Source organism: Loxodonta africana, chromosome 13 (assembly GCF_030014295.1).
Source record: "Loxodonta africana isolate mLoxAfr1 chromosome 13, mLoxAfr1.hap2, whole genome shotgun sequence".
Taxonomy (NCBI): Eukaryota; Metazoa; Chordata; class Mammalia; order Proboscidea; family Elephantidae; genus Loxodonta; species Loxodonta africana.
The window spans coordinates 84,778,317-84,803,751 of NC_087354.1; the positions used below are offsets into that span (position 1 = coordinate 84,778,317).

Genomic DNA, 25,435 nt, shown 5'->3' on the forward strand with positions numbered 1-25,435 from the left:
CTCTGTCCAGGACCCACTATTGTGATCTCTGACAGAGCAGTCCGTGGTGGTAGCAGGGTACCATCTAGGTGTACTGGACTCAATCTGGTGGAGGCCATGGTAGATGTGCATTAGTCCTCCGGACTAATCTTTCCCTTGCATCTTCAGTTTTCTTCATTCTTCCTTACTCCCAAAGCGGTGAGACAAGTGTATCCTAGATGGCCAGTTACAGGCTTTTAAGACCCCAGATGCTACTCACCACAGAATGTACAACATTTTCTTTCTTAATTTATGCCAATTGAGCTAGCTGTTCCCCGAGACCATGATCTCCACAGCCCTCAGTCCAGCAATGTGGTCCCCTCAGGGATCTTGGGTTTATTAATGGAGCTTCCATGACCTTGCCTTGTACAAGTTGTGCTGGCTTCCCCAGTATTGTGTGCTGTCTTACCCTTCACCAAAGTTACCACTTGTTATTTTTTTAATCATTTATGTCATCATAATGGCTTGTAAGCTCCTTGTAAGGGTAAGGACTGGATATGATTGTCTTTTCAGCTGTGTGTGTATATATACACACACACACACACTGAGTTCTCTTGTAAGACTTAACCAAATAGTGCTGTAATTCCTGGTTTTATGCATGGCATATATTATACTAACAGCACTAGTTAGTTACACTAAGATCCTAGTAATATTCTCTTAGTAAACATTCAGGAAACAACTTTTAAGGTTTCTGTCACTACCATTTCTGGGACCGAAATTTCTGCTTTTGAATTTTAAAGTTAGGTATTTCAATACTATGTATTTTTACTTTACAGGAGTTTATGAATTTGTTCCTTTGGAACAGGGTGATGGATATCGGTTACAGATCAATGCTCAGAACTGTGTGCATTGTAAAACATGTGATATTAAAGATCCAAGTCAGAATATTAACTGGGTGGTACCCGAAGGTGGTGGAGGACCTGCTTACAATGGAATGTGAACTACAACTCATTTCATTTGCAAGTACCTTTGATAGCCAGTTTCTTTAAAATGTATGGCAAGCTAACTTTAAAATGTTAAAGGCTAACAGGTGTCAACATATCTTACAGCGTATTATTGACCAGAATGTTCACAAAATAACTCTGTGAAATAAAAACCCCATACTACATCAAAAGTTGCCCCGTAAAAAATTTTCTTAAAACTTTATAAACAATGTAGCATCTACTTCATTTCTTCAGAGATTTAGTCCCAACAGTAAAATGCACTATAGATCTAAATGTACATTTTGACTTGCTAAATTCAAGTCTTCAAGTATAAAAATGAATAAATACATTCTAGAAGTAGCATCAGCATCTAGCCCACAACTTTTTCTTATGACTAAAGCTGTACTGGAACGTAGCCATGCCCATCAATTTACGTATTTCCTATGGACGTTAAAGCTACATCTGCAGAACTGAGTACAGGCAGTGCCTGGGTTAGGAACAGAGGAACCAACCCCCTTAACGCCTATTACATTAAAAATTTGAGGTACGTACAATGGTTCATTAATAACAGGTGAGCACTATTTTGCAATGTGCATCAAAACGTTACCATCACTGTATTATTAAAGATGTTTTAGTGTATCTGGAAGTATTTAATGTTTTTTATACATAGAAAGATATACTAGATACTAAAACAAACATTTGACTGATGTTAGATACAAATCATACCTAACTGTTCTGTCTTATGTACAAATTCAACTTAAAATCAGATTTAGGAACAGAGCTCACTCATCATCCAGGGACTGCCTGTAGTTGAGACAAGTCCATAAAAGCCTAAAATAGTCATTATTCAGTATTTTACATAAAGTGTTTGCCAAAACAATTTAATAACAGGATGGACACCATTATTTGTGGAAATCAACTTCACAGTGTATTATGTAACATTGTTTTATTAAGACAGAGGCCACCAGAACTCCTACACTGTAAACACTGGGAAACTGAATCGTAAAAGGAAACACGTTAGGGATGGTGTATGACAGACAAACACCCTTAGTTCTTCTTAGTGCCTTTATACAGTTAATGCCCAATACTTTAAGCAAAACTGAATTCCTTATTAAGCAAACATTTTTGCATAAGCTGCCTTCTCTTTATCTTTCTGTGCCTTTATCTTCTGTTTGACTTTCAGCAATTCTGCCTGGATAGCTGCAAAATATACAAGTTATTTATCAGAATATTAAAAAAATAAATGAGGGTGATCAACAAATGTTTTAATATTATAGTTAACTGCCTTTTGATAACTCCCATCTTTCTCTCCCGTAAAGTAATGGAGCCCAATTAACAGAAAACTCTAAAGAAAGGACCATCCTCTTCACAAACACAAACTCCTAAGTATGAACTGTATGACTCCACTATCAGACAAGAGGACTCGGTCCTACAGAGCTTCGCCCTGGCCCTCTCCACTACAGAAGGCAGGAAGTGTCTCTCTCGTTTTACTTTAGCCCTGAAAGACTGACGATATTTTAACATCTAGATTTAGTGTCACTAGTCATAGTTGGATTAATTGAAAAACATGACTATTTTTGTCATAGCTGTCCAAACCTTTTTCTTAAACATATATTCATTAGATAGAACACTAGGTTTGAATTAAAGGTTAAAGTCTGCAGATTCCTCATTACAGCCAGATTTACTTAAAAGAATCATTCCAAAAATCCACCATGAGTACTGTCTCTTTCAGTGCTGAGTTTTCAACCAGCATTACAGAAATAAGAGCCACGTCTCAAATAATATGGTAGAACACAAAGTACTCAGATACATGAAAAACTAGTATGCTCTGGAGAGAGATTAGAACGTAAGTTCTTTCAGGGCAGAAACTGTCTTGTTCAATGCTGTATGATCTCTGTAATATCTGCTTAACATCATCTCAGTGGCAAAGGCTACGATGACTGGTGAGGATAAATTCTTAAAGGACAAAAAGAACCTTAACTACAAAAACTGCCAACTTACCTTTATCTTCTGGCGCTACCTCCTGAGCTTTCTTAAGATCAGCCTTTAAGTGGAAAAATTTAAGAAAAATCAGGTGCATAATTTATAAAGGGCAATTTTTTTAAATTAAACATTTAGAAGAAAATTTTACCAATGCGTTATCGTATTCTTTTAATCCTTGCCATCCTTGAGCTCTGCGGTATAGTGCTTTGGTATTTAATGGATCTATTTCAAGAGCCTATAAAAGATTAAAATTGATATTTATTTGTAAGTATTAAACAGATGTGCTAGTTCTCAGTTTATTGCCTGCTGGCTCCAAATCCACCCTTCAGGGCTCTGTGATAATGGACCAGGATCCTGCAAATCTCTCTCCTTTGCCAGTTGGCATCATGTTCAAGTTTTGTCAGTAGAGGCTACTGAACAGAAATGGCAGAGAAAGTGTTTCCCTTCAGGGTTGCGGCGTGCTCCTTTCAGCAGGCTCTTCCCCAACAGCTTAGAGGAGCTCCCTGTGGCAACTTTCCCCAGCACTGCAGACAGCAGCTTCCCAACAAGTCCCACAGGTGGGGCACGTAAAAGAACTTGTCTGCCATCCAGAGTCACTGCCATACCCTCTCCAATGAGGTCAGGATCTCAGCCCCGGGGGAGCAGGGACTCTCTGCCTTAGGAGAGCTCTGAGTCCTATCAATAGGGGCTATATTTCACTTACATGTTACACACACACACACAATCTGCTACTCCTGTATTCTTTAGCATTCTCTACCCTCCTAAAAAAACTCCTAGCCAAACCAAAAAAAATATCAAACCCAGTGCCGTCAAGTCAATTCCGACTCATAGCGACCCTATAGGACAGAGCAGAACTGCCCCACAGTTTCCAAGGAGTGCCTGGCAGATTCGAACTGCTGACCCTTTGGTTAGCAGCCATAGCACTTAACCAGTACGCCACCAGGGTTTCCCCCTCCTAGCCAGTCCTTCATTATTCCAATCCTCTGCTATATTGTCTTATATTAAACTTCCCTGTTCAAATTACGGTGTGAATTCTGTATCTCCTGACTGGGCCCTAACTGACAATGTATTTCTAAGATAAAAGCATTTTGAATTTTATACATTTTTATTTGAAATCTAGGGGTTTTTTTTAGGAGTATGACTAACTTGACAGTTTTCTCCCTGAAACATTCTTTAAATAGTATATTTTGTTTACATAACATCTTTCAGAGGCCAAAACTGGGTTTTTACTGAAGAGGGTATTATCCCTCTCACACAGATCGAGAGAGATCCCCAGTGATAAATTTCTCCTCCATATGTGCTCCCTACTAACAAACATTCTCTCTTATTCTATCCACCCTACCAAATTAGGATCCCATTTTATTTCTACTTGCTTCATGTTAGCTCAACTGTGTACATAGCTTAACGTGCAAATTACATGAAAGCACTAAGAATGGTCTTAGTTTGGAAATTTTTTCAAATAAAATATACGAGAGGGAAGAGGTCATACATACTGCTGTCTGAGGAAGGTGCCTCCACCTTTCCAGCATTATCAGTTAGTATTCCTGTATGTCCTCCATAGACAGGTGACTTCTGTGTTTTCCAGTAGGACCCATTCTCCCATACAAATCCTAATGACCCTAAATTGAAACTGACTCCCTTCTCTGCTAAGCTCCTTGAGGACATGGGTCTGTTTTTTAATAACTAGTATTTATTATTAAGTGCTTCAAATGTGCCAAGTTCTATGTGAAATACCTTACATGTTATGCAATTCTTACAACCACCCCATGAGGTAGGTATTGTTTTTATTTTACAGATAAATCAAGACTGTAAAATTAGGAACCTACCCAAGATCACAAAGTAAGTGGCAGAAGTCTAATTTAAAAACCATGTCTGAGTCCACAACCCATGCTCTTAATCACTCCTGGCTTTGTCTTTCAGTGCCTAACACAGAATCCCCCATTGCCATCTAGTCGATTCCAAGTTATAGCGACCCCACAGGACAGAGTAGACTGCCTCATAGAATTTCCAAGGAGCACCTGGTGGATTCGAACTGCCTACCTTTTACTTAGCAAGTACAGCACTTAACCACTACACCGCCAGGGTTTCCTAGCATATAATAGGTGCTCAATTAACATACTAAGTGATTAAATAAGTTGATACGTCTGCTTTGAGGAAGAAAGGAAGAACCTTCATAGGTATAAAGTGACATGATGTAAGCAAAATGAACGTACCGAGAGGAACTAAAGGTCCAAATTATTTAGAGACAAGATGACTTAAATCATTTTATCTTGTCTCATTAGGTCCTATGCAATAAGATGTATTAATGATTATAAAAATTGCTTTTGTTCAAATCGTCGTGATTTAACCCCTTCAAAAAGTTCAACATCAAATACTTACCTCCAAACAGCTGTCAATTGCTCCCTGCCAATCTGACATCTTCAGTTTACAAGCACCGATATTCAGTACGCAGCTTAAAGCTACAGGTTGTAGCTTGGATCTATCTGCTTTCTCAATCACAGCCTTTGAACTTTCCACGTATCTGAAAAAATCATTAATAGAAGTAGTATGCAATGTTCTGTAAATAAGACTCTGGTTCTTCAACTATGTTAAAGGGTATTATGTAATTTCTGATACAAAAGCTCATTAAATGCTAGTATTAATGATCATAATCTTTTTAGTAAATACACACGTTTAGGAAGTTTTTATTTTTTCTTTTTCTTCACAGGCCAATTTAAAAGCAATCCTCAAATCTAAAAATAATTATGTACTAATAAAAAATTTGTTTTTAAAATTCAGTCTCATTATGCTGGAAAGTATTCCAGCATAATTATGTTTAGAACTAGGGTTCTCACCATGAAAGAAGAGAATGGAATGGGGAAAGGTGAAGGACTCGGTAGTGCTGATTTTGAATTATGTTAGTGTAACTAACATAGTTCCTAGCTCTTTCCACTCAAAGAGCCCATAAACAATGAGCACACTCAGCCCCCAGAATTTGGTTTCTAAAGTCCATCCCCCACTGAAAAGAATCAGGGCTCCTTGGAGAAACTGCTAACACCTGAACTGGAAAGAAGGATAAGTGTAAGGTAAGCTTGGAACATCTTGTGTCAGAAAACAAGCAAATACATTAATGGGAACATGTTAGAATACAGGAGATGGACTGGGGGGGGGGGTTTCACTGGACATATTTGAGCATCATAAAAAATAATAACAGTATTTAACATATTAAACTAGAAAACATCCACCAGCTTATCGAGCCAAGCCTGTTGCCGTTGAGTCAATTCCGACTCATAGCAACCCCATGTGTTGAAGAGCAGTACTGAGCTCCAAAGGGGGAACGGGATCTTTCAAACAGAAGAGTGCCAGCTAATAACCACAGATTCAATGATAAAGTTAGAAAATCTCAGTTCTGCAACCATCAAAATAAATGATTCAGGCAAGGATTGCCAATGACACTAAATTGGGTGAAAGGCTGCAGTAGAATGGATATTTACACAGTCTCACAGTATCACCTCACGGGCTATTAACAGACATCTGGACGACACCACCTTTACAAAGTGTTCAAGCTCCAAGTAAGCCAAGCTGCTATGCGCCTTTCAGATACGATGTCATGGGGAATTTACAACATCACCTACCTAATTCCTTCTGACAAAACATTTAACTTCAATCTGATCTTGAGAAAACAAAAAATACACAGATGGTATTTTACAAAACAACTGACCTGGGCTCCACCAACATGTTAATATCAAGAATGACTAAAAAACTCCTAGGGAGAGGGGCTGTCAACAATTAGAAAAGACTAAAAAGACATTACAAGTGACACAATGCACGATTCTGGTTTTAAAAAGAAAAAAAAAAAAACCGGGGAAATCTGAATATGGATTACATGAGATAATCTACCAGTGTTATTTTAGAGGTCTTACAATGGTATGAAGGATATCAGAATGTCCCTATTTCTTAAATACATGCTGAATATTTAGGAATAAAGTGTTATGGTACCCGCAACTTCCTTTTGAAATGGTTCTACAAAAAAATGTACAGCAAAAGTTAGGTATTGGTGAATGCAGGTACAAAGTATGTGGGTGTTCACGTCTTTTAACTTTTCTAAATTTGAAATTTTTCAAAATAAGTTGGGGGCAACAAAAGAAATGCAATTATTTCAACAAACCTGGTTACTCTGCAGTTAATTTTCCAAAAATACAATGAACAACTCTGAATTGGTTTGTAATTTAATTTACAAGTTCCTAAAAGTGATTTATTAAAAATATTTTATTACCTTAAAACTTTTGCATATTTCTTTATGGCCATCTCCCAGTTCTGGGATTTAAAAAAAGTATTCCCAATGTTTTTTAAGTCTTCTGTTATAAATACAATTTTATCTACCTGTATAAAAGAAAGGGTATAAGTGTTGGATTTTGTAGGTAATCTGGTTTTATGCTAGGTTTTATTTTAGTGCTTTGATTAAAGTCTGACTAATCTGAAAGTACTCACATCTTTTAAATCGATATCCGCATCCTCAGGGAAATCTGGGTGACTGTCGCCAGAGCCATCTTTTGGGAATATCCCCCAATCTTCCCCTTCTTTTAATTCTCCGCATTCTGCAATAACGCACAACTGTAAAAATAATCCTAAGTTGTAGAAGTACATTACCATGTTAATGAAAGATAAAAAATCATCTGCATTTATAAAGCTATACAGCTGGAAGTCATGTCCAAGACTCTTCTAAAACTAGATTTATGTAAGGAGAGTCACCGAGCTATTGAATTACAGTGTTGTTAGTTGCTGTTAGTTGATACCGACTCACGGCAACCCAGTGGGTGCAAGACACTGTGCTCCACAGAATTTTCAAGGCTGTGACCTTTTGGAAGCGGATCACCAGGACTGTCTTCCAAGGTGCCTCTGGGTGGGTTTAGACTGCCAACCTTTTAGCTGGTAGTCAAGCACTTAACCATTTGCATTACCCAGAGACTCCTATTACTATAATGCCCTTTATAAACATTTCTACTGAAAAAATGTGACTACTTACAAAAGTATTTTACTGCTATTCAAAAGCTCAGAAGACAGAGAATTCAAAATTGTTTAACATTTTATATGTAATTTTCTTCAGGCGAGGCACATGCTTTCAGTTTAATACTGGCCCCTTCATGTACTGAAGGACAGCCTACCTCCTACAGGTAACTGAATTTCCAACTCCCACTCACAACCTTGTCAATTAAGTGGAGTGGTATCACGGCCATTTTCGTTCAGACATTTAGAACCCAAGGATCTTTAGAGGTAATCTAGTCTAAGCTCTTCAGTAATTTATACAGGATGAGGAAACAGGCCAAGAGAAGTCAGACAACAAAAATCAAGGCTAAACCACTAGTTAACAGCAGAGTCAGTACATGATTCTAGGTTCCTGTTCTTTCTACTCTACACACCAACTCCAAGTTTTACTGATACAGGAAGACTTCAGCCATCGACCAAAGATCATCGAGATTAAAGCTGAAATAAGAATTAAAATACTCTTTAAAAACTACACTAATCTTTCCCGTTGTAGAAAAAGAGTTTCAAAAAAGTCAGCATTTTTTTCCAGCTAGTAATAACCTAATCCTTTTACTTACATTTCCCATAACAGCTAAGATATTTGAAGTGTATTTCACTTTAACTTTTTACTTACTTTGGCAGGGTTTTCACCTTTCACTTCTACATTTTCCAGTATCCTTGCCACACCCATTCCTTTAATTACTTGGCCAAACACCACATGTTTCCCATCCAAATGAGGAGTTGGAACTGTTGTGATAAAGAACTGAGAACCATTTGTATTGCGTCCTGCGTTTGCCATGCTCAATAAACCCTCCTGATCATGCTGCAAGAATAAAAATCATTGAAAAGAAGGCCAAGGTCAGCAGTAGTAGTCTGAACTCATCTCCTACCGACCACTCAAACACGCAACTTAGGGTAGACTGTAATACCATTTAGACCCAACAATGTAGGGTCATTTTACTTTGTACAAACTGCAAACTTCAATTCACAAAACATGGGGTACTTTATTTTTTTAATTTCAAGAAAAGCTTATGAAACCAAATAAAGTAACATGAACAATACAAGGAGGTGTTATTTCTAAATTTATATATGAAGACGATGCTTATACTTCATCTTTAAGATGAACATGCTGGATTAAGAAAATCTAATAGTATATTTTGCCCTCTTTATGATTATTTTTTTCTGACAAGACCTGAAGAGTCTTCCACACTTATGGGCCTCCATTATGATCCTTTATGTATTAGTACACTGGAAACAGCGATGGGATACTGAGTTCACAAAGGACATTTCAGTTAAGTATTTTCCTAATTTCAAAAAGAATCCAAATGATACAGCTTCAAATCCCCAGTGAATCACCCCTTCGAAATCCGCCTTGGCATCAATGTGTTCAAAGGTTCTGTGAAAGCCAATTTTTTCATCTTTCCACTTTATCTCTTAGGCCTTTGAAAATGTATTCCTTGCGGGTCCATGCATTGTAATGCTCATGTTAAGTCCGTCCCTCCAATCTAAACCTAATTCAGCTTTCAAGGTCACCAAGTCTATAGACGAACCACATGCCCTTTCTACAGACCCCCTTTCATCTGCCTGATCACCACATGATCTTAGTTTTCATCATCCTGGTACCTTCCTTTGTTTGGTGTTTTTCCCAGAACATTAACTAGAGTATTAACTATCTCCTCAGTTTCCCGTTGCCTTTGTCTTCTCATCCACATTCCTACTTCAGTCTTCCAATTAGGCACACCAAACTTGAACTATACTCTGCCTAACCAAATCTCAGACACCTTGCAAGGCCCCGTTTGCCCAACTTAAGTAACCGTTCTTTCTCAGTGTCTTCCCTAATTATTTCGACAATACTAATAACAGTTTTCTCCTATGGCATATACAGAAAGTGTCAACCAATTTAGCATTTATTACATACTATATTATTCCCCAGCTCTCCCGTGTGTTTTAATCTTATCTCCCCAGTAAGATTAGAAATTCCTTATCAAGGCCTTTCGTTTTTTTAATAAACTCTTTGGTGCCAGTGACAGTACTGAGCATTATAGTTGCTGTCAATAAATACTGTCTGAAAGACTGATATTTTCTTCTCAAATTACCCTAATTATCTTGCTCATATTCCTCAATTCCAAAGATACCACTTTGCTTTTATACTTACTTGTCCATTCTTGTAACGTGAATTATGCAGTATACCCTAATTACATCTTGGGACAGTGAAGATGAGGCACAGGCACCACTAATGTTCTTTAGGAGCTTGGACATTAACCATATCCACTATGTGCAAATCCCCTTTCACCCTGGATATTAGCGATGGTTTGCTTCTCTTTGAATTCAAGGATGAAGACCCACAAGTTACCATCCTTACCATAATGAGAACATTTTTTTCCTGGAAACAATTTTGCCATATGGTGGCTGTACTTAAAAACTGGCTTAACTGAAGCACAGAAGAACTGGGTCACAGTGAAATAACTATAGTATTTATACCAAATAAAATCATTACTGGATGAACATTTCCCATATTAAAGATGCATATTTACAAATATGCACACATCTTCTACAAAAGAACGTGACCACACATGAGACATTTATTGGTTTCTTAATCCAACAAGTATCCCAGACATAGCAACAAACATACATTTTCATCTACTTTACCTTATAATGGAAATTTTCATCTTCAAATTTTTCACCATAAATACTTTCTCCACCTGTTCCATTGTGATTTGAGAAGTCTCCACCCTGAATCATGAATTTCTTAATAACTACAAAAAAAGAAAAGGGTTATTAGAGACTAAGAAATGTATGACTTCAGCCATGTTAATAATGAATATGTAATAAAGGCGACTTTCTAAAATGACTTTAATCATCTCTCTCCTGCTTCTTTCCCCCAACCATCCCCACAAGAACTTACACTCTTAAGGCTTTTCATAATTTGAGTCTGATCTTTTAAGCCTGAATCTCCCACTAACCCTCAAAGGTTCAGTTCAAATGGCACCTCACCTATAAAATTGTCACTGAGACTCCAAAGCTGCTGCTCCTAATTGTTTCCCATAGTATCTCCACTCTGTAACATAGTTTAGAAGGAGCTGTCTCTCAGCAAATAGTGAATGTAACACAGTGACTGTTTCTCATCCTTGTAACTATGTGCCGGGGTGAGCACATCTTACTGACCCAATAATGTCTGCTGAACAAAGAAAAATCATTCCCAGTAGATTTGTTATACCCTAACGGAAATATTTCAGCAATATTTTCACTTTGTGTCAAGGGTTCCCAAGACTACTCCCATGTTCGGAGAGTCCCTAGGACTCACGAGACCCAGCACTTGTGTAACACAGTGGCTTGGTAAGATACACAGCTGGGTAAGGGCCAAAAGACAGAGGTAGAATCTGGAGGAATCCACATGCAGGCTTTCTTATGCTCTCTCCCTTCCTTTGTGAAGGGTCTCAGAGAGCACTCTTCTGCCAGCAATGGAAATGCGGCAGCATATGTGCAATGTTTCTGCCCAGGGAAGCCCGTTAGACTCAGTGCCCAGGGTTTTTATTGGGAAATGACCCCCCACGTACTCTCTGCCTAGCACGTACCAGGATTCCAGACTCCCAGAATAAAAGCAGATGTTTAGCATAACTCACATTGTTTACACAGTCTAGGCACAGTAAACTACCTTTTATCATTTAGGAAATGGTTCCAGTGCCAAGTTCCCAGACACCAGCCGAGAGCCAACCTTGCAAGCCAACAAGTTCTAAGGATAACCGTCTCAGGCCTGCTATGTTAACTCTTTTTCCTATATACTTTGTTAGGATATTTTGGTATTTTATTAAACTGAAAGTAAATCAAATTAACAATTTCAGCTGACATTTAAAAATAAATGCTAATTTTGTCTTACTCAAGTTTATATAAAAAAAGATTGGTGAAGCTAGGCTAGTCCATTTCTTTATGCATAAACCTTAGTGCCTTCACACAATACATGAAAAGGAAGCTTTTATTCATTAATTCTACCTCTCATGGCCCAAGCTTTATGGCACCGAGCTATATTTCCTCAGACGTCAAAGCATCCTCCTGGAAACTAATGTACTTTTAACCTTCACTCCTGCTTAGTGTTTTCTTTGCTAACACCTATCAAACAGGATTTGATTATGTACTTGAAGAATAATCAGATTCAGGAAATGTACACATACTTCGATGGAAAGGGCATCCTTTGAAATGGAGAGGTTTCCCAGTTGTGGGTCCAATGCCTTTTTCTCCCGTACACAGTGCACGAAAATTTTCTGCAGTTTTAGGTACAATATCTGCAAACAATTCTAGGACAATTCGACCAACTAAAAGGAAAGAGAATGAATCTTGTCAGTAAGCAAAACGAGTAACCAAATGAATAAATGATACAAGAACAGTTGGTACAATTAATGGCTACTGAGATTACTCAAGAATTATCAAGTGCTTTTTTTGGTCATTTTTCTAATCCTTAAAATTAATCTAAAGTATCACATATCTAGATTAATTTGAAACAATTATTCTTCTACAGCACAGAAAGGATCATAAGCAATAGCCAGCAGATTAGCATTATATAAGGTTCACCATGAAGTACAAATGGTTTAATATTCTGAGTAATATCTTTGAATGTACTCAGAATTTCCAATCACCAAGTAACCAACAGGAGTAAACACCCTTTAAGTGGTCAGGTTGGCCGAGTTTTATGTATTGCTGCAGTCCTTGTATCTGTGGAAGCCGCCTGAGGAAAAAACTGAAAAAGTTCTCCTTCTAGACAACTCGTAGCACTAATTCCAAAACAAACTCACTCTACGTGTGAGGGTGTGTGTCACACACCCACAGTCACCCAGAGGCCCGGAATTGTGACATGTCCGTGTGTACCTGCACTCAAACATACTGCCTGGCCAGTAATTCTAGCATGTTCCCAAAAAAGAGCACTTCAGTTACAAAGCAGCACACGCTCTAACTCACAAGCGCTTAGGAACGTATCCATGTAACCTAGGCAACTACATTGCTACACTGAGCTCATTCCTCCAATGCCACAATACTCCCCTATCCGACTGGACCTGTAAATTAAGAACCGGTAATAAGAATACGGAAACCCTGGTGGCGTAGCGGTTAAGTGCTACCACTGCTAACCAAAGAGTCAGCAGTTCAAATCCGCCAGGCGCTCCTTGGAAACTCTATGGGGCAGTTCTGATCTGTCCTATAGGGTCGCTGTGAATCGAAATCGAATCGACGGCACTGGGTTTGGGTTTTTTTTTTTTTAATAAGGATAAAGCAATTAGTAAACGAGCTGCTTTAATTTATAAGTAACACGGCCTAAGCGCTGATTTATCTCGTGTAGGAAAAGGCACAGCATGCCTGGAGTCCAGCACTGCGCGTCTGCCTATTCCAGGAGCTCTCTGAGCTGACCCACTGCAGAAACGATGCCAATTCAAGGGCGCAAGGCGGCGGGGAGGTGCAACCAAACGACGCGAGACTGGAGACCGCCACGACCTCCGAGGCAGAAATTCCCAGAAGCTTCCCCCACGACCGACGGCACTGGTACGAGGACGCGGAATCGAATCTGCCCCGGATCCCCGAGCTCGGTCCAGAGGCCCGGTCCGGGTAGCCATACCCTCCGCGCCGCCGAGCAGCCCCCGGCCCGAGCCGCGCCTCAGCCCCCGGGTTCCCCTGAACCCCGGGAACCCCGCCTCCTCCGGGCCCTGCCGCGGCCCCGGGGCTGCGCTCACCTCGCTCCCCTCCGATGTCCACATCAAAGAAGACTCGGGGGTTGCTGGGGCTGGAGGGCTTGGTTTGGGGGGACGGGTGCGACATCGTGGTTCCCACACGCGTTTGGAAGCAGGCCGGAGACACCTCGTGGCAGCCGACAACTCCGGCCGCAGACCGCCTCTCCACGGAGAGCTGGTGGCGACGCCGAGCAGCACTTCCGCCGCGAGGCCCGGAAGCCGCCCCCCGACTTCCGGCGCCCGCCCGCGCTGTCGCCGGCTGGGGGTCGCCGGCTGGGGGTCGCCGGCTGGGGGTCGCCGGCTGGGGGTCGCCGGCTGGGGGTCGCCGCGTCCCCAGCCCGGGGGGTCCTCCCCACGTACCGCCTAGCGTTCTCCCCTCGCCCTCCTCTAATGCGCCCACTTTTCTTCTTCATTGGGATTACAGCCCTAACCTTTTTTATCCTTTTCTCTCGTGTTCCATGGCCTTTTCCACCACCGTAGTGTAGAAGAGCTCTGGAAACACCTCCCCATTCCAGCCTCAGCCCTGCCACTAACTGGCATGTGACTTATCCGAAGCGCAATCTGCTCGTGTGGAAAATGGGAGTAAAAATGCTTACCTCGGAACGTTGTTTGGAGGATTAAAGATGTCAGTCGCTTACCACCATGCCTGACACAACTGGCGTTGGCTTGTCAATAAAAAAAAAAAATTAATAGTAGCCGTTATTATTGCCGTATTGTTGATCTTTGGTCTTCACTTCACAGTCGAAGTGGCACAGGTTAGATGAAAGACATCGGACAGCTGAAGCTGAAGCTGAGAGTCCAGAATAAAGCACGGTTTTGATTCTTGATAAAACTTCATTATTATAGTCCACTTTTCCCTTACGGGAATTTGTGTAAAACATTTTACCTATTCATATGAAAACTTACTGATAAAGCCTAACTTTGGAGGAAAGTGGTGTGTTTCATGTGTAGATGAATTGACCTCCAGCCCTATTGAAACCTAGCAATTTGGATTCATCTTAACCCAAATTATCCTTAGATGCCCAAATTTCCATTATTTTTTCTTATCAGCAAGTAAAAACGCTTGCTATTTGAATACAGCACGCACAGAGTGCCTCAGAAGCCGGGAGCGTTGTATTGAATAGTTGGTAGCAGCACGCACCGCAGTTTTCGTACAGTGATGGTTTAGACCTATCAGAACCACCACCGTGGAGAGAGAGGAAGGCCCATAACCTGCTTGCTGCCCAATCTTAGGAGACACGAGTTAGAAGAATGCTGGTTAAAGAGCAACCAGCTTCCTTCTCTCACCTTGAAGTCGTTGTCGTTAGCTGCAGTGCAGTCACCTTTGACTCATGGCGACCTTGTATATAACGGAAGGACACCTTGCCTGGTCCTCTGCCATCCTCACAATCATTGGTGTGTCTGAACCCATTGTTGCAACCACAGTGTCACTCTCATGGAGGATTTTCTTCATTTTGGCTGACTCTTCACTTTACCAAATATGATGTTCTCCTCTAGCAACTGGTCTTTCCTGATGATGTGTCCAAAGTAAGCAAGATGAAGTCTTCTATCCTTGCTTCTAAGGAGCATTCTGTCAGTTTGTCTTACTGTAGTGGTGTGTGTGTTTCTGTGGTGATGGAAACTATGCTACTGGTTGAAACATCTCCGTTGATAGTCCATCAATTCCTGGAGGCCTGTTTTTTGCCAGTGCTTTCATTGCAGCTTGGACTTCCTCCTTCAGTACTCTTGGTTCCTGATCATATGCTACCTCTTGAAATGGTTAAAAGTCGGTTAATTCTTTTTGCTGTAATGACTCTCTGTATTTCTTCCACCTTCTTTTGACGCTTCTGTCTCGTTTAATATTTTCCCCATAGAATCCTTCACTATTGCAACTCAAGGCTTGAATTTTTGCTTCAGTTCTTTCAGCTTGAGAAATGCCGAGCGTGTTCTTCCCTTTTGGTTTTCTGTCTCCACCTCTTTGCACATGTCATTGTACTACTTCACTTTGTCTTCTCAAGCTGCCCTTTGAAATCTTCTGTTCAGTTCTTTTACTTCATCATCTCTTCCTTTTGCTTTAGCTGCTCGACGTTCGAGAGCAAGTTTCAGAGTCTCTTCTGACATCATCATAGTCTTTTTTTTCTTTGCTGTCTTTTCAGTGACCTCTTGCTTTCTTCATGTATGTCTTTGATGTCATTCCACAACTTGTCTGGTCTTCGGACATTAGTGTTCAACATGTCAAATCTGTTCTTGAGATGGTCTCTAAATTCGGGTGTGATCTACTCAAGGTTGTGTTTTGGCTCTTGTGGACTTGCTCTGATTTTCTTCAGTTTCAGCTTGAACTTGCATATGAGCCCCTGGCCTTGTTCTTATTGGTGATATTGAGCTTTTCCATCAGCTCTTTCCACAGATGTAGTCAATTTGATTCCTGTGTATTCCATCTGGCGAGGTCCCTGTGTATAGTCACGGTTTATGTTGGTAAAAAAAAGGTATTTGCAATGAAGAAGTCGTTGGTCTTGCAAAATTCTATCATTCAATCTCTGGGATTGTTTCTATCACCAAAGCCATATTTTCCAATTATATCAGACAATGTTCTGCTGCTATTCATAACATTTAGCACTAGAAGTGCTCACTTGCCTATGCCAAGAAATATGGAGGACAGCTTCCTGGTCAACTGACCGGAAGAGATTTATATTTATGCCTATTTTCAATGATATTCTCATTAACATCACACACAAGCAAAATTTCGCTGAAGATCTTTCAAAAGTGGTTGCAGCAGTATATCGACAAGGAACTGTCAGAAATTCAGGCTGGATCCAGAAGAGGACATGGAACCAGGGATATTGTTGCTGACGTCAGATGGATCCTGGCTGAAAGCAGAGAATACCAGAAGGCTGTTTACCTATATTTTATTGACTATGCAAAGGCATTCGACTGTGTGGATCATAACAAATTATGGATAACATTGGGAAGAATGGGAATTCCAGAACACTTAATTGTGCTCATGAGGAACCTTTACACAGATCAAGAGGCAGTTGTTCAGACAAAACAAGGGGATACTGATTGGTTTAAAGTCAGAAAAGGTATGGGTCAGGGTTGTATCCTTTGACCATACCTATTCAATCTGTATGCTGAGCAGATAATACGAGAAGCTGGACTAGAGGAAGAAGAATGGGGCATCAGGATTGGGAGAAGACTCCTTAACAATCTGAGTTATGCAGATGACACAACCTTGCTTGCTGAAAGTGAAGAAGACTTGAAGCACTTACTAATGAAGATCAAAGACCACAGCCTTCAGTAAGGATTACACCTCAACATAAAGAAAACAAAAATCCTCACAACCGGACCAATAAGCATTACATCATGATAAACAGAGAAAAGATTGAAGTTGTCAAGGATTTCATTTTACTTGGATCCACCATCAATGGAAGCAGCAGTCAAGAAATCAAAAGACGCTTTGCATTGGGCAAATCTGCTGCAAAGAACCACTTCAAAGTGTTGAAGAGCAAAGATGTCACCCTGAAGACCAAGGTGCGCCTGACCCAAGCCATGGTATTTTCAATCACATCATATACATGTTAAAGCTGGACAATGAATAAGGAAGACCGAAGAAGAATTGACGCCTTTGAATTGTGGTGTTGGTGAAAAATATTGAATATACCAAACCAAACCTGCTGCCGTTGAGTCAAATCCGACTCAGCGACCCTATAGGGCAGAGTAGAACTGCTCCATAGAGTTTCCAAGGAGCGCCTGGCAGATTTGAACTGCTGCCCTTTTGGTTAGCAGCTGTAGCACTTAACCACTACGCCACCAGGGTTTCCACTGAATATACCAGGGACTGCCAAAAGAACAAACAAAACTGTCTTGGAAGAAGTACAATCAGAATGCTCCTTAGAAGTAAGGATGACGAGACTACGTCTTACATACTTTGGACATGTTGTCAGGAGAGATCAGTCCCTGGAGAAGGACCTTATGCTTGGTAAAGTACAGGGTCAGCGGAAAAGAGGAAGACGCTCAACGAGATGGACTGACACAGTGGCTGTAACAATGGCTCAAGCGCAACAACGATTATAAGGATGGTGCAGGACCGGACAGTGTTTCCTTCTGTCGTGCATAGGGTCGCTATGAGTCGGAAATGACTTGCTGGCACCTAACAACAACAGCAACATGCTACTGGTATTTCAAATACCGGCGGGGTCACCCATGGTGGACAGGTTGCAGCAGAGCTTCCAGATTAAGACAGACCAGGAAGAAGGGTCTGGCAATCCACTTCTGAAAATTTGCCAATAGAAAACCTTATGGATAGCAACTTGAAGGGACCTAAAATATCATACTCTGGGCTAAGCACCAAACTTGATCTTTAAAAAAAAAAACAAAAAAAAACAAGGAGCTAAATTCTGACTATAATCTTTACTAGGCATGTGACCAATGAACATTTAATTTCTCTGAACATGCTTCCTTTTCAATAAAGAAGAAAGGAACAGGATTTCAGAATGAAAAAAAGATAATGTGTATGTAGTCGCTTTGTGAACTCTAATGACTCTTCTTTTTAAAATCACTGTGGCAATGAAATGGTATCTAGGTTTGCTTTTAAATAATCTAGGGCAGGAGAGTGGATGGGGTTATGGATAAAATAAAACTGGCCAAGATTGGAATCATAGCCAGATGATTGTTGTATGGGGGTTTATTATAATGTGCTCTTTTTTTTTTTTCGTATTTTTGAAATTTTCTATAGCAAAATGTATTTTAAGAGGTAAAAACAAAATTACGTTGTCTAATTTTTAGGTGTTTTACTTATTAGAAGGAGTTCATGGGTGGTGCAGTTAAGAGCTCAACTCCTAACTGAAAGGTTGGCAGTTTGAACACACACAGAGACACCTCAGAAGAAAAGCCTGGAGATCTGCTTTCAAAAGATCACAGCCTTGAAAACCCAGTGGACTGCAGTTCTACTCTGACACACATGGGGTCGTCATGAGTTGGAACTGAATCGATGGCAACTGGTACTTATAAAATATTTATAAAACTTACTTGTAAAGTAATGGTTAAATTAGAATAGCAGCACACCTTTTGCCAAGAAAGATGCTAGTCGGATTTTAGGGCAAATCAATAAGGACATTACACTGATTAAATTTTTCTGTGTAATCACCGAGCTGTATGCATAAAATGCATACAAACATAGGCTTGCCCACATATACTAGTAAACATAGATTCCATTTATATGACAGATATTTACTGAGCACTCACTATGTGCCAGAGCCCTGGTGGTGCAGTGGTTAAGAGCTACAGTGTGCTGCAGCTGCTAACCAAAAGGTTGACAGTCCATATCCACCAGGCACCCCTTGGAAACCCTATGGGGCAGTTCTGTTCTGTCCTACAGGGTCGCCATGAGTTGGAAAGGACTCGAGAGCAACATGCACAGGTTCTAAATGCTCATGATAGAATGATAAAAATAGACACAGTTCTTATTCTTAATTACACAGATCTTACAGTCTAAAGACAATTGAATAAAGTTCTGAAAGAGCAATGGTTAAGAGGCTGCTAACTGAAAGTTTAGAGATTCAAACCCACCAGCAGCTCCATGGGAGAAAAGACCTGATGATCTGTTCCCGTAAAGATTACAACCTAGGAAGCCTTATGGGGCAGTTCTACTGTCCTGTAGTGTGGCTGTAAGTCAGAATCAACTCAATACAACATACAATGAAGTGCGATTAGTGCTTTTATGGGGAAAGTACAACTACATTCAGCATGCAACAGGGGCACTGAACACAGGGGCCTTTACTGAGATCAGAAGTATGTAAGCATCAGCCGGGGAGCTATGTGGCACGTAGGAGGAGGATAGGGAGAGCAGGTGAAGGAGCACGCACCAAGGGGAGGGGCCCACGTAGCCCTGTAAAATGAAAACACGACAAAACCGTGAGAAGTCTGGAGGCTTTCTAGCTTTCAGTCTTCACCCTATCTTTTTTCTCCATGAGAAGCCACTTTTTCAGAGAGGGTTTTGGCTTCAAGACCATTGGTTTCAGTGCTTGGATCAGAAGCTATACTTTGGGGTTTTTTTCTGTCCATATTTTCTTCATGTTGAGTTTTCAGGATGAGAAACAGTTTTATAACTTTGCCCATTTTATCCCTGCAGTAAAAAGAAAAAGGAACAATGAAAAGAAAGAACTGAAAAGGAATCCTTTTAGCAAGTCTCTGATTTATTTTTTCCGTAGCACTTATCATTTTTAATATACTAATCATTTACTCATTTACTCATTTTTCATCTCCTCCCATTAGAATTAAGCTCCAAAAGAGCAAGGATCTTTGAGTTTGTTTCTTCATTAGCCTAGCCCCAGCACAGGTCTCTGGGTGGCAAAAACAGTTATGCGCTTGGCTGCTAAAAAAAAGCTTGGCAGTTTGAATCAGCCAGAGGTGCCTCAGAAGAAAGGCCTGGCAATCTACATCCTTAAAATCAGCCATTGAAAACCCTATGGAGCACAGTTCTACTGTGACACACATGAGGTCGCCATGAGTCTGAATCGATTCAGTGACAACTGGTTTGGTTTTCCCCAGCATGTCTAAGAGTGCCTGACACTTAGTAGGACCTCAATAAATGTTTTTGAATGCATGACTTATATAGAACATTGTCTTGAGAATCTTTACAAGAAATTTAATTTCCATGTGTCTTTATGTATAATTTGAGAAGATTCTATCAGTTCTTCTGATAGAGCCTTTCAAATTCCAACACATTAAAGTTAATGTCTGTGTATCCCACGGGGTCACCTTGAGTCAGAATCAACTCAAAGGCAACGGGTTTGGTTGTTTGGCTTTTTATTCTTGGAGACACAAAACAGAGTTGTTAAGGTCCTCTTCTTGTGACACAAAGGGATTGTTAAATCCAGAAACTGGAAGTGTGTATATTTTAAATCACAGCACTGACTTACAAGCTGAGTCAATCCAAGAGTGAAGAAATGAGAAAGGTCAGCTGTGCTACCTCAGGGCTAAGACAGACCCACTGAGGGGGAAGGCATGACACTTCAGCTTATTTATGGTTGGTTGGCCCCTGAAAAGCCTGAAGGCACGTCCTTTTGATTACCTTTAAAATAATTTTCCGTATCATTACCACACAGCAAACAGAAACGGCAAGCTGAATCCACTAAAGCCATCGCTTCATCAAGTTCTTTGTTGACGAAAATTAAATATAAAAATAAATAAGTGTAATTAAAATTAAAAGATTATCACCTACGTTCCAGACATTTCTTAATCCTAAAACTTAAGGTTGTTCGTAAGGAAAGTCTTGACAATTCTGAAGCTATAACCCAGTGCATTGGGCGTAGAAGCTTCCAGATGGAAATAATGAGGCATACTCGTAAAACTGATTACTGAGGGGGAAGGATGAGTGGAAAGGACAGGAAAAAGAACAGGACACAGTAGTGCAAATACCATTGTCAACGATAGCATCAGGAGACTCAGAGGCAAGCCACTGGAAAGGAACTGGTGTCTAAGAAACGACAGCATATTTTTAGAATCAACTACACTGACGTGCTGGCGAGTTTTATAGAATACTCAGAGAAGTCCCTGACTTGCAGGCCTTAGGATCAAGAAATGTCTCTATTTATCTAATATAATGATCTCCTGCTGCAATTTTAAGTGCTTTTCCTCTAACCTTAAGGGAAATGAAAAACATTATCTAGTTTTCCTGTAAATAGCAATAAAATATAGAATAAAAGTATGTGGAAAATAATTTTAAAAAATCTTTTTTGATGAAAATGTTGATACCATTTCTTTAACAGTTATCAACGGTGAGATGTCGCTCCTTCTCGCTGTTCTGTGGGACAAGAACCAACAGGGCTGGGACGGTAATAGGACTCCATCATTAATGTGCAGTCTAACTCAGCAGGGGAAGGGCTCAGGATTCTACTTTCTGAATAAGCTCCCAAGAGATGCCCACGTTTCCTGTCTGCAGACCTTATTTTAAATAACAAGAGATTAAGCATTTTCTCTAAGGTTTTATGTAATTCTATTAATTCAACAAATATTTGTCAAGTGTCTAAGATACAGAGCGCTGGAGATGTAAAATTGAATAAAACATGGTGCTTGTCCTGAAAAATCTTACAGCACCGTGAGGGAACCGACCTGTCAGTGGTGGCAGTGCTGAGGCGGGAAAAGAGCAGGCCTTACAGCACTGACGGGGAGCCACAGCGCTCCCTCGTTCCCAGACACCATTTGCCAACACCAAATCAGGTGAGGTCGCTGTGACAACCAGGGAGTGGCCCCAAAACAGGACCACTCCGGAGCCACTTCTGAGAAGAAATAAAAACATGTACAGCCATAGCGCTCTGAGAATCGAGGATGCAGAGGCTTCATCTTGCTTACTTTGGACACATCATCAGGAAAGACCAGTTGCTAGAAAAGTTGGTTGGTGGAGGGTCAGTGAAAACAAGAGATACTCTGAGGAGGTGGATTGACACAACAGTGGACTCCGACACAGCAGGAGCCTGAAGATGGCGCAGGGCCGGGCAGCCGCAACAGTGGACTCCGACACAGCAGGAGCCTGAAGATGGCGCAGGGCCGGGCAGCCGCAACAGTGGACTCCGACACAGCAGGAGCCTGAAGATGGCGCAGGGCCGGGCAACACTTCATTCTGCTGTACATAAGGCCGCCAAAAGTTGGAACCGACTTGATGGCAACTAACAGCAACAACATGAACATACAAACCACAAAAACGACTAAATATCGTCTTCAGTAACTACTGCTTCTTTCCCTGTTGCAGCTTGTGGGACAGCTCAGCACAAAACATCTGTGCCCTTTGTTGAACACGAGAATCAAAATCCTCCAGCTCGGTCTCCAGTCCGGGCTGCAGGCTGAGAACGTTCACTTTGTCTGACACCTACTGTAATGATAACTTCACATGGAATTTTTTAGTCTGGTCTGCTAGCTTAGAATCAGCCTTTAGCTTCTTACTGTGAGGACTGTCACCATTACCTCGTACGCGTTATTATCATGATGAATACAATTACCATTAACTAGGCAGCTCTTCTACTCTGCCATCAGACTTCTGCATGTTAGATTCAGGCTCTTAATAGATACAGCTTATGACTTTAGACAAGTTGCTTAGCCTCTCGCTGCCTCAGTTTCTGCATCTGAAATGTAGGATAATAATAATATATTATCTCCTAAGGTTTTTATAAGGATTAAATGAAGAATTATTTAACCGTTTCAGCGTCTGACACATGGTAAGCACTCAATAAGTGTAAGCAGTTATTAACCAGTAATAACTAATACTTCATTATTACAGTTACTAATGTCAACAGATTTCAGAATGAAAGCTGAAACTGCAAAGGCACTTTGAAGACATCTCTGCATTCTTAGGAAAAAACAATGTGATTCTTCCTCTGATGCAGGTTTCTAGGTGTAAAAGACTGATTCAGGTGTTACTCTCACTGTGTCTAGATTTTTCTCAGTAAAGTAACAGCTTTATGTGAACTGTCACATTCTTAGAACCAAACCCAGTAAGAGAATCCTACCTTTCAAAGCCACTCCAGAACTGGATCTGTAGTTAAAAAAAAAAAGAAAAAACTGTCTTCTGGAAGACAACCTGTCCCACTGTTGGTCTGCCAACTTAGAATAGGGCTTCTCAGTTCTGATGTCTCCTTTTTCCCATCCTGAGGCTAAGGATACAATTTCATTTGGGTAGAGGGGGGGAATATTTCCCCTGAGAGACCTAATATTGTTATTCCTCTCTGTTCCTCATACGGAAACCCTGATGGCATAGTGGTTAAGAGCTACAGCTGTTAACCAAAAGGTCGGCAGTGTCACTAACAGATACATGAGGAAATGCTCACGATCATTAGCCATTAGAGAAATGCAAATCAAAACTACAATGAGATTCCATCTCACTCCAATAAGGCTGGCATTAATCCAAAAAACACAGAATAATAAGTGTTGGAGAGGTTGTGGAGAGATTGGAACACCTATACACGGCTGGTGGAAATGTCAAACGGTACACTGCGGAAATTGATTTGGAGCTTCCTTCAAAAACTAAAAATAGAACTACCGTACAATCCATCAATGCCACTCCTTGGAATATATCCGGGAGAAATAAGAGCCTTTACATGAACAGATATATGCACACCTATGTTCACTGCAGCACTGTTTACAATAGCAAAAAGATGGGAGCAACTAAGGTGCCCATCAATGGATGAATGGATAAATAAACTATGGTATATTCATACAATGGAATACTACGCACCGATAAAGAACAATGTTGAATCCATAAAACATTTCATCACGTGGAAAAATCTGGAAGACATTATGCTGAGTGAAATCAGTCAATTGCAAAAGGACAAATATTGTGTAAGATATAAGAGCAGGAGAAATAGTTTAAACAGAGAAGAAAATATTCTTTGATGGTTATGAGAGGGAGAGTGAGGGAGAAGGGTATTCACTAAAGGTAGGTTTTATTTCAGGTGAAGGGAAAGACAGTATGCAATACAAGAGAGGTCAACACAAACGGACTAAACCAAAAGCAAAGAAGTTTCCTGAATAAACTGAACGCTTCAAAGGCCAGCATAGCAGAGGTGGGGGCTTGAGGACCATGGTTTCAGGGGACATCTAGGTCAACTGGCGTAATAAAATCTATTAAGAAAACATTCTGCATCCCACTTTGGAGAGTGGCACCTGGGGTCTTAAACACTAGCATCAATTGGTTGCAACCCACCTGAAGCAAGGAAGAATGAAAAACACCAAATACGCAAGGTAATTATGAGCCTAAGAGACAGAAAGGACCACATAAACCAGAGACTACATCAGCCTCAGACCAGGAGAGCTAGATGGTACCCGGCCACAACCGATGACTGCCCTGACTGGGAACAAAAAAGAGAACCCCTGAGGGAGCAGGAGAGCAGTGGGATGCAGACCCCAAATTCTCATAAAAAGACCAGACTTAATGGTCTGACTGGGACTGGAGGGACCCCGGAGGCCATGGTCCCCAGACCTTCTGTTAGCCCAGGATGAGAGCCATTCCTGAAGCCAACTCTTCAGACAGGGATTGGACTGGAATAGGGGATGGAAAATGATACTGGTGCAGAACGAGATTCTTGGATCAAGTGGACACATGAGACTAGGTTGGCATCTCCTGTCTAGAGCGGAGATGAGAGAGCAGAGGGGGCCAGAAGCTACCCAAATGGACACAAGGAGAGAGAATGGAGGGAAGAACTGCGCTATCTCATTAGAGGGAGAGCAATTAGGAGTGTATGGCAAGACGTATGTAAATTTTTGTATGAGAGACTGACCTGATTTGTAAACTTTCACTTAAAGCACAATAAAAATTAATTTAAAAAAAAAAAAAAAGGTCAGCAGTTTGAATCTACCAGGTGCTCCTCAGAAACCCTATGGGGTAGTTCTACTCTGTCCTATATGGTTGTGATGGGTCAGAATCGACTTGACAGCAATGGGTTTTATGTGTTCGGTTCCTCATAAGAGTGGTGGGAATATATTAATAGATTGCCTCCCCCACCCAATATTTTCTTCTCTCGCCCTCTTTGCCTACCCCCACCCCAACAAACAGCTGGGCGTTCTGTCCTCATTGCTTTAAGAGAAGGATGTGACAGCAAAAAAAGAGGAAAAAGGAGTTTCTTCCTGGCTTTGGTTTTGCAAAAGGCTTGGCTTTAGAGGTACACACAAAAGACTCTTGGCACAGCAAGACTTGGACAAAAAGATATTTTGCAAGAGCATGGCTTTCCACCTTCAGAAAACAAACAAGAAAAAAACTCATCCCCTGTGCTGGGGAATGAAGGAGTTGGTGGTGGTAGAGCGAGGGGGAGCGTTAGAAGAAGGGCAGGG

At 40.8% G+C, this 25,435-nt stretch overlaps 2 protein-coding genes across 6 annotated transcripts in view; one reads left to right on the forward strand and one right to left on the reverse strand.

Annotated features, from left to right (window-relative positions):
* The window catches only part of ETFDH (electron transfer flavoprotein dehydrogenase), a 38,247-nt gene extending 31,449 nt beyond the window's left edge, over nucleotides 1-6,798 (forward strand). For 4 of the 5 annotated variants that reach the window (XM_064267645.1, XM_010598145.3, XM_003418494.4 and 1 more), the window contains one exon: nucleotides 795-6,798. In XM_064267645.1, the coding sequence (XP_064123715.1) occupies nucleotides 795-958 (164 nt within the window). In that variant the 3' untranslated portion in view covers nucleotides 959-6,798. The remainder of the gene's footprint in view (nucleotides 1-794) is intronic. The other variant, XM_064267646.1, reaches the window with a different exon arrangement.
* Nucleotides 1,871-13,834, reverse strand: PPID (peptidylprolyl isomerase D). Its single transcript, XM_003418493.4, has 10 exons — nucleotides 13,643-13,834; nucleotides 12,098-12,238; nucleotides 10,578-10,684; nucleotides 8,563-8,751; nucleotides 7,395-7,517; nucleotides 7,180-7,286; nucleotides 5,304-5,445; nucleotides 3,073-3,159; nucleotides 2,943-2,985; nucleotides 1,871-2,141 (listed from the first exon to the last, which is right to left on the reverse strand). The coding sequence occupies exons 1-10, from the start codon at nucleotides 13,725-13,727 to the stop codon at nucleotides 2,053-2,055; spliced, it is 1,113 nt and encodes a 370-aa protein (XP_003418541.1). The 5' UTR covers nucleotides 13,728-13,834; the 3' UTR covers nucleotides 1,871-2,052.
* Between the last annotated feature and the right edge of the window lie 11,601 nt (nucleotides 13,835-25,435).